At 44.9% G+C, this 12,506-nt stretch overlaps 2 protein-coding genes across 2 annotated transcripts; one reads left to right on the forward strand and one right to left on the reverse strand.

Annotated features, from left to right (window-relative positions):
- Positions 1-466: 466 nt before the first annotated feature.
- dynlt3 (dynein light chain Tctex-type 3) lies at positions 467-2,193 on the forward strand. Its single transcript, XM_029137388.1, has 5 exons — positions 467-617; positions 1,077-1,118; positions 1,209-1,332; positions 1,438-1,515; positions 1,616-2,193. Exons 1-5 carry the CDS (start codon positions 591-593, stop codon positions 1,684-1,686), a joined length of 342 nt encoding a protein of 113 aa, XP_028993221.1. The 5' UTR covers positions 467-590; the 3' UTR covers positions 1,687-2,193.
- A 118-nt stretch (positions 2,194-2,311) lies between these two features.
- On the reverse strand, positions 2,312-12,436 carry xk (X-linked Kx blood group (McLeod syndrome)). The gene is made up of 2 exons (XM_029137383.3): positions 11,549-12,436; positions 2,312-4,340 (listed from the first exon to the last, which is right to left on the reverse strand). The coding sequence occupies exons 1-2, from the start codon at positions 11,730-11,732 to the stop codon at positions 3,406-3,408; spliced, it is 1,119 nt and encodes a 372-aa protein (XP_028993216.1). The 5' UTR covers positions 11,733-12,436; the 3' UTR covers positions 2,312-3,405.
- Between the last annotated feature and the right edge of the window lie 70 nt (positions 12,437-12,506).

Raw genomic sequence — 12,506 nt, forward strand, 5'->3', positions numbered from 1 at the left:
CTTAAGTCACGACAGAATGTATTGAGACTCTTTCACTTTGGGTTCGGCATTAGCCCACAGTGATGGATCCAAATTCTCTCATTTAAATAACCATTCAGACTGCTTTTGCTGTGGCACGATGAAACAGCTTGTGCTCGACTCCACACACGGCACCTGACAATACTGATAGCTGGACCGCTCATGGAAACAGTAAACAAAAGAGCTAAAAATGATAATTAAATGAATATAGCAGGTATATCAGATAGAATGTGACATGTAAGGCGTCTTTTATATTAAAAACATATGCATTTGTGTACTAGAATAATATGACCTTACATGACTTTCTATCAAAAATACTGAGACTGCTTGTGTTGGTGCTGTAGTCGTTACTTTGAGTAGAGGTTCTGGTGCTGATAGGGACCGAGTCGCCCTCTGCTGATGATTCCGGTTGCGCAGTGTCTCACTCCGACCACACGGTGGCGACACATTCCACGCTCTTTGCTGTAGAAACGTCTTTTCTGTGCTCGTTGCTTGTGACCATCCGGAACTAAACAGTGAAAAAGAGTCGGCGATAATAAAGACTAAATACGTCAGTTTCAGTGATTGTAAGGATGGAAGAGTATAACCCTGGAGACGAGGTAAAACGTTTTATTATGACGTTAAATAACAGGGTCTAGCTACACATTCACACTGAACACAACAGAGATGCTAAATGGGATCATGTTAGCTAAAACCGCTAGCATTGGCAGCTAGCTGAGGCTAACAATGTTTTATTAGGGTGTGGTCAGTCATTCTTTTTATCTAACGCTATAATGGTGTTTATATTAATATTGTAGTTTCACTGACACAAACGTCGGTGCCATTCTGTAATTTGCTCAACAGGTTAATTAAGGACGTGTCAAGTGTCTCTCAACAGAACAAGCTACTACATAAAATTATGCATCTGTACAGTTCTTACAGAATGTAATTTAATGTTTAACATTTAATGTTAAATGTTGCGTGGGGGCTGCATGTTTTTTTTGTGGACAAGTTGAACCAGAATGAAACGGAAATCAACATTACTCTACGTGTTTTCTCTTATTCAACCCACCTTGCAGGTGGTCTTCAACGCTGATGAGGCCACTAACTTGATTAAAGAGGTACTTTGCACTGCAGGAAATATGTTTGATTTTACACACACACTATTGAATGTGATGGTGATGGTTTTTCTCCTCGTATGCTGTTGTCAGTGTATTGAAGGAGTCATCGGTGGAACCGATTACAACCAGAGTAAAGTGAACCAGTGGACAGCCAGTATAGTGGAGCATTGTCTGACTCACCTGGTGAAACAAGGACGTTCGTTTAAATACATCGGTGAACCAACTACACATCACACATGATACGACATGAGACTCTAATGTTGAGGTGTATATGAAGTTTATCATTAACCAGTTAACACTGGTCTCTGATACCTTGCAGTAAACTGTTCCGTCATGCAGAAGAGTGGTGCTGGCCTCCACACGGCCAACTCCTGCTACTGGGACACAGCCACTGATGGTGAGAGAAGACTTAGACTTATTAGTAGAAATAATTCAAAGCACTGCAAAACTTTCCCACTTCGGGGCAAGTAAAAGCTCTGCTTATCTTATCTTTGTAGGAAGCTGCACTGTCAGGTGGGAGAACCGCACCATGTACTGTGTGGTCAGTGCGTTTGCAGTGGCTCTGTGACAGCTGCACCATGATGTCGTATTAATGGAACCATTATCAGTAAAGAAGCCACAAGATCTTCTGTTGGGACCCTCTGGTAGAAGCTGATTTCCAGGTAGCTTAATTCTCCCCCACAGGCAGGAAAACCACAACTTCAGAATAAGGGTTTGTGAGTCGGCAGAATGACAGAGAATGATTCTTTGTAAGGACCAGAGACATGGTGGAACAGTGAGCCCTTTGTTAAAGTACATGTCTTGTGTTGATCATGTGTGTAAAGGGTTTATATCCTAAAAACTCAGATTTTAAAATGTAAGGCTTAGTTGTTTTTTCATAATTTTTCATTACAGTCCCCATTACGTTGACTATTACTATTATTTAAGGGTAGTTAGTTTGTTTCTGCTCGTCTACAGCCAACTGTAGCTGTGTTTCCAGGATGGAGTGGTTTGAATGCAGTTTACACTGTATGTTTTATGAAAAGATTGACTCTGAACGTTGGTTGTAGCTTCATTAAATGTAAACCAAGCTGTAGTTTTGTTTCCCTCTTTCTTGATTTTTACATCATTAAACCACAGTTCAGCTTTTCCTCCAGCAGAGGCCAGTGCAGGCCCATATAGACTAGACTGTCAGATAAAAATACAACAGACAGTTTTCACTTATGAATATAAATTTATTTTATTTCTTTCATCAGTTTATGTATGAGAATGGCGCCTGTGTGCCTTATTCACATTTTTTTGGCTTCAGATGTTAGTTCATCTTGTTTGTACAAACATTAAGAGCATTCATGTTATTCAATGTTTTCATCCCCTCTACAGATGCATTGCAAAACATAGTACAGAAACAACAATGACGTCCCTCTCAATGACTCAAATGTACAATAGAGGTTGAGTAAAGTATAAGCAAAATGCTTACAGGTTCATTTTGTGCACTTCCTGTACTATTGAGATATAAAGACACAACAAGCATGAATCAGAAAAATGCAAATACATCTGAGGGAAAAAAAAAGCTTTTCACATCACAACAGCTGTTGCTTCTCAGCAGCTGGATTGAAGCCACTTAGACCCTTTATGTAAACGTGCAAAAGCGTTCCGCTTGGAGAAGTCTGTGCTTTACGGTGACTGGTTTGGTGATTGGACAGACTGTGTGGAGATTCACACAAATACATTACAGAAGCAGCACATATTCATGATAAAGCTCTTATCGAGGAGTAAGAAAAAGCCCATTGCTTGCAGCCATATAACTAGCAAAGGCTTTGTAATAACACCCTGTACAAAACAGCCCCCACCCTCCATAACACCTCCACACATGCACACCTCCATGCCAAAGACAGATACTGAGTACAATCAAGTAGACTGGCTGTGCGGTTAGCAATGCAGCATATAAATGGACACAATCTCCACAAGCTAAACATTAAATGGTGTTTCCATGGCAACGCTTTGTTTTATTCATGTTAAAGGCTGCAGGGTAACAGGTTAGGACACTGGCTGGTGAGATGGGTGCACGATTCTCCCACTGGTTCACGTGAACACAGCATGTCCGCGACCAGGCTCAGTCAGGCCAGTTAAGACACGCTTGCTTCATATTAGCTTATGGCAGGAATATTTGCAATGGATTTGTGATTTGAGATTACGATCTGAGTAGGATTAAATGTAAACTCAACTTATGTGGCACTTTATAGGTTACAGAAGGTGTGATGAGTGTTGCTTGTTTCTCTGAATGGCACATGAATCAGTTGGTGATGCTTTAAGCAGATACACTGTGGCAGATGTCCCCGTTGACCTCGCTTGTTATATTATTGCCGATGTCGGTGGGAGTGTCGTAGAGGGTGTCATTGAGCATGTCGTAGGTCGTGTCATTAGGCAGGTCGTCTGCGGTGTCGCTGACCGTGTCGGGAGCCCCGTCGTTAGCCGGCGGCTCCTTGCGTGCGCTGGGGCTCGCCGGCTCCAGGGCGGCCTTTCCTATCGGCCTGTTCTCTGGTGAAGCCGAGTTGCACACGAGACAGAGCAGAGCGGAGCAGTTCCACAGGCCCTGCGTCATGCTGGAGGAGAAGAGCCTCCGACACGGGTGGCAGAACTGGTAGAAGACCAGCATGAAGAAGATGGCGATGGCGTAGGCCACCAGCAGCTGCAGCACCAGCAGGGGGGCGCAGACGAAGCTGTAGAAGTCCGTTTTGTAGATGTACCACAGCAGAAGCAGCGAGGCGTTCTCCACGAAACGCAACATGTAGTACACAGACATGCGATACCAGTTCTGGGACTTGTTGATGAGGTCCGGGTCGTTGAGCTTCACCTGCACGGCCGACCAGCAGAACATGTTGATGCCGGCGTAGAGGAAGGTGAGCAGACAGAGCACGATGGTGGTGCCCACCCGGGTCAGAGTCTTCTCTATGTTCTCGGGAAACGGAGAGTGGCTCCACCAGAACAGGATCCAGGGGTAGAGGAAGAAGACGAGGAAGTTGAGCAGAACCACGGGCAGCACCCAGAGCTGCAGCACAGAGCTGAACAGAACCAGGACCGCCACTCTGGTGGCGATCTCGAAGCTCCTCCACAGGAAGATGCACAGGTAAGCCATGGGCCCGATGTCCATTTCATAGTCATCGTATTTGATTTTAATGGCCAGGATGTTGCAGCGCAGCGCTCCGTACACGATGGACAGGAGGGAGATCACCATCAGTGTGCCTAACGGAGAGAAACGCATGTGACAAGTCAGCGATAGTCTCTTTACTGCTACAGTTATAGCTTCATCCACTATAGGCTGTTAAATCACCGAGTGTGAAATAGAAGTGTCGGACCAGCAGCCACTTCTATTTTGTCCTCATCTGGAGACCAGATGCTCCAGTTTCACTTTGTGTGAACCCTGACTCACACACTCGGTAAAAGGTTGACAGCCTGACCTCAGATCTGCAACAATAGGCAGAGATAATGGTTTGATGTCTGAGTTGTGTAACATCGCTTTGACTCATGAAGGCCCCGTCCTTACACTTTCCAACGTGACACTGAGCTGATCAGCTCACGCCGCCGACTGCGCCCTGCGTGTGTGAAGATACCGTGACTCACGCGCTGTTATGGGAAAAATTGTCTCTTCCTTATTTCTATGTGTCTTCCTTATTTCTATGCAGTTATTATACGAGTTATGACTTATGTTCTGCAATTAATATCTTATGTTTTGTCTTACTGTATGCATTTGACATTTCACCTAGATTGTTCAATGGTTGTCTCTGCCTGATAGACTCTCAACTCTAGCTCCCAAACCCAAGGTCGGGGAGTTGTGTCTCTGTCTGTTGAGACTTGGTGCTCCTTTCTCACAGATAGTTGGACGTCAGCGATGCAGGTGTGAGAAAGTAAAAATCTTCACACACACTGCGACAGGGAGGAGATGGTGCATGTAATTTGATTGGGTTAGAAAGACATTCCACCCTAGTCGGACAGAGAAGCTAAAAGGCAGAAGCAACTTGAGGATCGTGGGCTCTTTGCATCACACCTTCGTGGTGTGTGCACTGATCTCCCCAGCTGGTTTTTGGTTTGTTGATGTGCACGATCAACATCCATGCTTTTTATTTGCTTTCCCCATTATTTTTATTTTCTTTATTATTTCAATAAATCGCACAAAAGGACAACTCTCTCTCATCTACTTCTTTATGGAAAATTTCCACCACAGAAATTGGCGTCACGAACAGGATCCCGCGGCAGGTCGTCTGGACGGTGTGACCAGGGACGATAGTCCTGAGGACTAGGGTCGCTCAGCCTCCAAACCTCTACAGACATTCAGAGCTGGGAGGACTGCTCACCCGTCTGGATCGCCTCTGACGAGATCCACGAACTCAGATTCAAACTCAAATCCTAATTTGGCTCGGCTCGGTGAGAGAGATTCCTTTTAATTTGGGAAAAAACATAAAAGAAAACATAACTAGGACTAGAGATAATAATATTTCTAAAACGACTATGTGGCTGAAAACATCTAAAATATAATAATTAGGACCAAACAATTTTTTTTTAATTAAAAAATTTAATATTCGGGTAAAATGAATTAGGTCAAAGTCTGCCCTGGTGGTCGAGACGGTGGTTGCTAAGGGTTGGCTCGTGGGACCGAGCTTGTTTTGTCTGTACTGAGGATACAGACCAGTGTGCAGATCTGAGCGCAGTCCAAAGGGTGTGGACAAGGAAATAAAAGACGGCTTCTGAAATACGGAGCGCGTTTGCAGGGGGAAGTGGTTTTGAGATACGAGGGACCCGGGTCTTAGAGGGGCCTGACGGTGAGGGACCACTTCCGAGAACCCTGTCGCTGATCTGAGCGGTTCCCTTTCTACGGAGACGTCCGTGGAAGAGAAATTTCGAAAAAAGGTTCCGGCCGGAACACATAAAAATCTAAGGCAGGAAACCGCCGGGACTCTGAAAGATGGGTTCGGGGCGATCTAAGTCTCCACCACCAGACTGCAGCATTACAAAAGTAAAAGTAATTAAAAGTAAAAGGTAAATATGGTTATTAGTGTGTTTCATGTTTCCATGAGTGGGAAACTGGTTATAGGTTCAAAAGGAGAATTACGTAGTGTAAAAGACATATGCACCTTTGAAAGATTTGAAAGAGCAAACTATCAACAATAAAGCCCTAAAAGAAACAAAAGAGAGATGAGAGTAACAGGAAAAAAGGAGATAACAACTCTGGGGAAGAATTGTTTGCACTCTGCCACACACACACATACATCACACACACACATCATGTCAAGAGCAAATGCTCCCATTGTTTCTGCTCTCTGTCCTAATGCAGAACTGAGCGCGATGAGGGTAAATCCGGATCTGGACTCCTTTCCCACCATCAGCAGAAGAACCGAAGGAGAAGAAGCGCCGACCAACAACCAGAACAGGGTGGAAGCTCTGACACCACAGCAGCTGGAGGACACAGACCACAGCATGGACGCCTCACAGACTCTCACAACGTCTGCAGCCATCACGTTCTGGGCTCATCAGATGAACCAGCTACTACAAGCCCTGCACCAGCATGAAAGGACTGTGTCTGAAGCTTCTGAAGCCGTGAAAGTGTCATACACGCGTGTGTGTCTGACAGACACCTGCTTATGACAATCAGCAAAGGAAAACAAGGACAGAGCAACAGCAGAGAAGACGTGCTCTGACACAGACACTGGTTGAAACAACAGGAGAGGCTTCAGACGTGATCGGCCCAAAAGAGCTGCATGCGAGGATCCAGGAAAGGTCTGTCATCGAGGAACAACTGTCCCATTGAAAGGCTTCACCCACTGGCGCTCACATCAGACTGATGGTTGGGGAAGGAGGAAGGTGACGGTTCCTTTTCACGTGACGTACAAGACGGTACCGCAAACACACACACACACATTCATACACGCAATGAAGAAACACGCTTACAGCTGATACACGCTCAAATTCATGTTCATGCTTATCTGCTCGCAATGAAGAATCGCTTTTTGCTTAAAAAAATCCCACAGAGTGATTTTAAAATGATGACAAACAGCTAAATGACAATTGCTGCATGACTTTACAGTCTGATGGGTTTAAACTATTTTAACTTGCAACAAATTCAGTAATAAAATCCTCTATGTTTCTAAAAGGGTTTGTGCACAATATAGGTTTGTCTGGCCAGACTATAGAAAAACAAAATCAGACTATAGAAAAACAAAACAGACTATAGGAAAACAAAACAGACTGTAGAAAAAACAAAACCAGACCATAGGAAGACTGAAACCGACTGAAACAGACTATTAATGACTATTAAAGGGAAGACGACTATTAGAGAGAAGTAATAATAATTACTGTACGTACCAGACTATTAAAGAAAACTTATTTTTTCACTGTCTTGTGCAACATCTGACAGCAAGACACCTTAACATTCATTTTTGCTTTCAAACTTATGCCCAGTTAAATTTTTAGGAAGAGATCTCGTGTAGTTTAGATATTTGATTGATTTCCACTCCAGACGGAGTGCAGGTTACATCTACAGACATTCTAAATAATCCCTCTTTTGTTGGTGTTAACTTCAGCTCAGCTGTGCTCTTATCATTGGCTGCTGAGGGGGGGCTGTAACTGAGGCCCTCACACAGGCTGCATCACAGCTTGTTTATGATTTCACACACACACACAAACTGACCTCAACTTCCCTCTTTTGGGATGAACACAGGTCTGCGCTTGCGATTTTTTTTACTAACGAACAAAAAAGATTTTTGATGTTTATTCTACAGTTCCACACGTCCCTCTGTGAAAACATGATGGAGGCAGACGCAGGACGTGGGTCCTTTCGTGATCAGATGTCAACGGGGTGGAGACTGGTGAACGACTTCTGACCCCATGTGACGTATTTACCCACATTACATGCTTTTGTTTTTATTTTTATTTTTCAGAGGACGCTCTGACCCAACACTCAGCCTTACAGGAAGCCCTGCTTCCCTGTGGCTCACACACAGACATGATGTAGGTTTGATCAGAGGATGTGAACCAGTGGTCATCACACCTAAATCTGACCACAGACCATGTAAACAACAACACCCTCTTAAAGGAAGCTATAGATGGCGTTACTGCAGACACCACTAAGCTACTGAAACATTGGATGCTACAGGCCACAAAGAGAGCCTGTCTAAATTACAGTTAGTTCAGACAAAGGTTATTTTCTGGGTCATTGTAATTACAGCTGATGGCAAATCCATCTCACCCAACAGAGTTAGAGCAATTTGAAACCTGCCTAAACCGTGCACGTAAAAACAGCTGATGTCTTTTCTAGGTTTTTGTTCTTATTGTAGGAACTTCATTCCTAATTTTACTGTCTTTGAGGCCCCACTCAGGGTTCTGATGCAGACGTCTTCATCGTCCACTTCTTGTCTCACGTGGACGTCTGAGGCTGAACAACGTTCACTGACCTCATGCTTGCTCTTCAGTCGACTCCTACTTTGGGTCTTCCTGATCTGACCCTACGCGACCTTTCACTCAAACAGTGGATGAGAAATCAGGTTGTACGACTTCTGTTCTTTTGTCCTCATACTTTGATTCTTTTGGAATAGATCACATCTTTCTACAGCCCGATGGCTTAGATGCAACACCACCTTGCTCAACATGCTGAAAATTACTATCAAGAGTCCGTCGTGAAGTCTGGCTCTTTGCTAAGACACTACTCTGCTCAGGCTGCAGAGTTGATTGCGTTGACTGAAGCTAGTAAACTAGCAGAAGGAGAGTCTGTTACCATCTACAGACTCCACAGATGCTTGTCACACGTTGGTTCTCTGTGGAAGCATGGGAAGCTTTTAAGTCTGATTGCAAACCTATCTCACATCATGATTAGGTTCTGCTTTGCTGGACGCTGTCCTGCTGCCTACAGCTAATGCTGTTTGTAACTGTCCCACTCACAACATCATAGACAACTTTGTTTCTGCCGACATGCAGCTGCAGACGCTGCTGCGAAGGTCACTGCCCAACAACCCCTCCCTCTCCTGATCCTCATTTCTCTCTCTAGCTCTCTCTATCCTTTCCAACTTTCTCTCCCTGTGCTTTAAACATTTTCTACCTCGCAGGAACACAGACTCTGGCTGACGAATGGTTCCACCTGTAGCCATGGAGTCTGGTTTGGGCCTGATGACACGCCGTGCCGCCCAAACACCTTTTCCCCATAATTCAGATTTCCCAACAGGTGAAAGCAGGCGACAGGACCATTACACCATCCAACCAGGAGACTGGGTGATCGTTAAGGAGTTCAGGAGGAAGCACTGGGACTCCAAACGGTGGCGAGGCCACTTCCAGGTCCTTCTGACGACCCACACGGCTGTAAAGATCGCAGAGAGAGAGACTTGGACCAACTCCATCCAGGAAGGTCCCGGATCCGACAGACGACCCTCCATCTACACCACACGGAGAAAACCACCACTGACATAAAGAACTGAGAAGGACGACCCTCGCTGTGCTCACACACGCACTGAGGCGAGGCTGCGTTGACCATTCAGCTAAAGGTGTGAGCCAAGCGCCGCCTGAAGCTGCGCCGGTGAATCACACTATCAGACCAACATCTACACACACGCTCCTGAGAAAACACACACACGAGCAGCCTTGAGTTGCCGACGCTGGACGACGTGTAGACTCTTCACATCACGGGAGTGACAGTGACTCAGACAACATTGGGAGGAAACCTGACTGTGATAACGAACCCCAAGTGTCTCTGTGATCAGCTGATCACAACCTGAAGAACTCCAACGAACTGGCAATACATCAACACACAGGTTGGAAACAATCTAACGCTACTGTTCAATAAGAAGAAGCAGATTGTTACGAGACATCAATTGTAAACATGTTGTGTTAGACCTTATTTTGTTACTCTGATTATTGACTTGGTGATTAATTTGCTCACAATCACTTTATTCACTGCTACAATTAGTTTTTATCTATCTATTAAGACAACACGAGCGGAAATATGCATCATCATTCTGGTTAAATCCCTGAATCTCCTATTCGCTCTAGACCCAAATGTACAATTAAAGATCCGAAAGTATGAAATCTATCTTAAGATTATATGAAACAGAACCCCACCGGAAACCTATGGCTATCATACATTAATTGTCTTTATTACATTACAATTGAATGGCCGTAGACACGTTGTTAGCAGAGAAAAAAGGCGGTTGTGTTATGTTTGGAGACGCATATTGTACTTACATCCTGAATAACACTGATTCTAATGGTATTGTGGCGAAGGCGCTACACGGCCTTCAGAGTCTCAGCTAACTCTGGTATAGATTCTTCCTCTTGGAATTGGCTAGACGAAATGTCTGGAAAATGGAAATCTGTTCTCATGTCCACAGCTGTTTCCTTTATCATTGAGATGGCTGTGATTCTCTTGTTTGGTTTTTGCGTTATCCCACTGGTTAGAGGTCTCATCATGCGTGCGACCTCAGCAACACTCTCGTATCAAATGACACAATGCACTATGTTCAAAAACCCCAACTCTAATTCACGTAATGACTTTGACAATGGTCTTAGGCTATCTGATCACAAAATATAATCTGATACAAATATGATTATGAGCTTATTTTCTTCGCATGCCAATACAGAGGTTATTCTTGTTTAACTACCCACCAAAAACAGCTCGCAACCTTTTGTCCCTAAGTTACTTGCATTTTATGTGAAGGTGTATTTTGAATCTTGATGAGTTAATACCCTTATTGTTTCATTTGCAAGGATCTTTTATTATTACAGAATATGATGTTGACAATTTTTATTCCTTTATGGTTTGATTAATGTGTAATCAAAAGGGGGGAGTGTTATGGGAAAAATTGTCTCTTCCTTATTTCTATGTGTCTTCCTTATTTCTATGCAGTTATTATACGAGTTATGACTTATGTTCTGCAATTAATATCTTATGTTTTGTCTTACTGTATGCATTTGACATTTCACCTAGATTGTTCAATGGTTGTCTCTGCCTGATAGACTCTCAACTCTAGCTCCCAAACCCAAGGTCGGGGAGTTGTGTCTCTGTCTGTTGAGACTTGGTGCTCCTTTCTCACAGATAGTTGGACGTCAGCGATGCAGGTGTGAGAAAGTAAAAATCTTCACACACACTGCGACAGGGAGGAGATGGTGCATGTAATTTGATTGGGTTAGAAAGACATTCCACCCTAGTCGGACAGAGAAGCTAAAAGGCAGAAGCAACTTGAGGATCGTGGGCTCTTTGCATCACACCTTCGTGGTGTGTGCACTGATCTCCCCAGCTGGTTTTTGGTTTGTTGATGTGCACGATCAACATCCATGCTTTTTATTTGCTTTCCCCATTATTTTTATTTTCTTTATTATTTCAATAAATCGCACAAAAGGACAACTCTCTCTCATCTACTTCTTTATGGAAAATTTCCACCACAGCGCCCCCGGTGCTCCCGCTCCCGCCTCACCTCTCCCGATGGACACCCCCCGCTGCAGGACGCAGATGTAGAGCTGCAGGGTGAGCTGGGGGGCCGAGCCCAGGAAGGCCTGGATGACGGAGGTGCGGGCGAAGGCTGCTCTGTGCGTGAACAGCTTCCCCTCCGCCTGCCCCACCTGCCGCTCCACCTCCTCAGACTGACCCCCACGGGGCATCTGCTTCTTCCTGGTGATGCTGACATAAGGCTCCTCCACTCGGCCCACGCTGCCATAGATACAGAACGCCTCCAGACACCTACGGTGGGACAACAGCAGCGAGGATCAGAAGGATCTGCAGGGTTGTTCAGTATCTGCAGTGAGAAGCTGCAGCTTAGCTTTGCTGTACCCGAGGTAAATACTCAAAACAATCACTAATTGTGTTAGCGAAAATATATTAATCAGTTAATTGTTTTTTCAGTTACTGAGCGAAAAGCAGTGAAATGCTTAAAACGTTCAACAAGCATCTACTGTATTTTTGTCACATCAATATCTGTTTGTTTTTATGCCGGAGCACTTTGTTATATTGAACAGCCACAGTCTGACAGTGAAATGCTAAAGTGATGTCGGCAAAGAGCCAGAGGTTGAGGCGGCTGAGTGTCGCTGAGGAACTGGCAGCGGCAGAGGATCAGAGGATCCCAGCCACACGGCAGTGGAGGACGCACGAGCCCGAGCGCCCGTCACAGTAAACACTCGACTCGACCCCCGCGTTGCCTGCGTCACTCTCAGCTCAAGCCTCTTGAGTTTTACAGCTGCAATAAAACCCCTGTTAAGATTATTCTGTCAAACTACAGGCCAGGAAACACTGACGTGGTCCAACGGGGTCAAAGGAGCAAGCGTGGGTCCAGCCCAGTAATCTACAGGAAGCTGCAGGGAGCTGAGGGCTCATTGGAGGGTGGTGCCGTTAGATGGAAGCTGCAGGATGAGACGCGGAGGAGGAAGCGCCGCCGCCGC

Source organism: Betta splendens, chromosome 21, assembly GCF_900634795.4.
Source record: "Betta splendens chromosome 21, fBetSpl5.4, whole genome shotgun sequence".
Taxonomy (NCBI): domain Eukaryota; kingdom Metazoa; phylum Chordata; class Actinopteri; order Anabantiformes; family Osphronemidae; genus Betta; species Betta splendens.

Excerpts from the sequence above, each read along its gene's own strand:
- dynlt3 (XM_029137388.1), top strand. The coding sequence starts at position 591 with ATGGAAGAGTATAACCCTGGAGACGAG. Across the intron at positions 1,119-1,208 it reads CCACTAACTTGATTAAAGAG|TGTATTGAAGGAGTCATCGG; the intron begins GTACTTTGCACT and ends TGCTGTTGTCAG. Across the intron at positions 1,516-1,615 it reads CTGGGACACAGCCACTGATG|GAAGCTGCACTGTCAGGTGG; the intron begins GTGAGAGAAGAC and ends TTATCTTTGTAG.
- xk (XM_029137383.3), bottom strand. The coding sequence starts at position 11,732 with ATGCCCCGTGGGGGTCAGTCTGAGGAGGTGGAGCGGCAGGTGGGGCAG. Across the intron at positions 4,341-11,548 it reads GGGGGTGTCCATCGGGAGAG|GCACACTGATGGTGATCTCC; the intron begins GTGAGGCGGGAG and ends TCTCTCCGTTAG.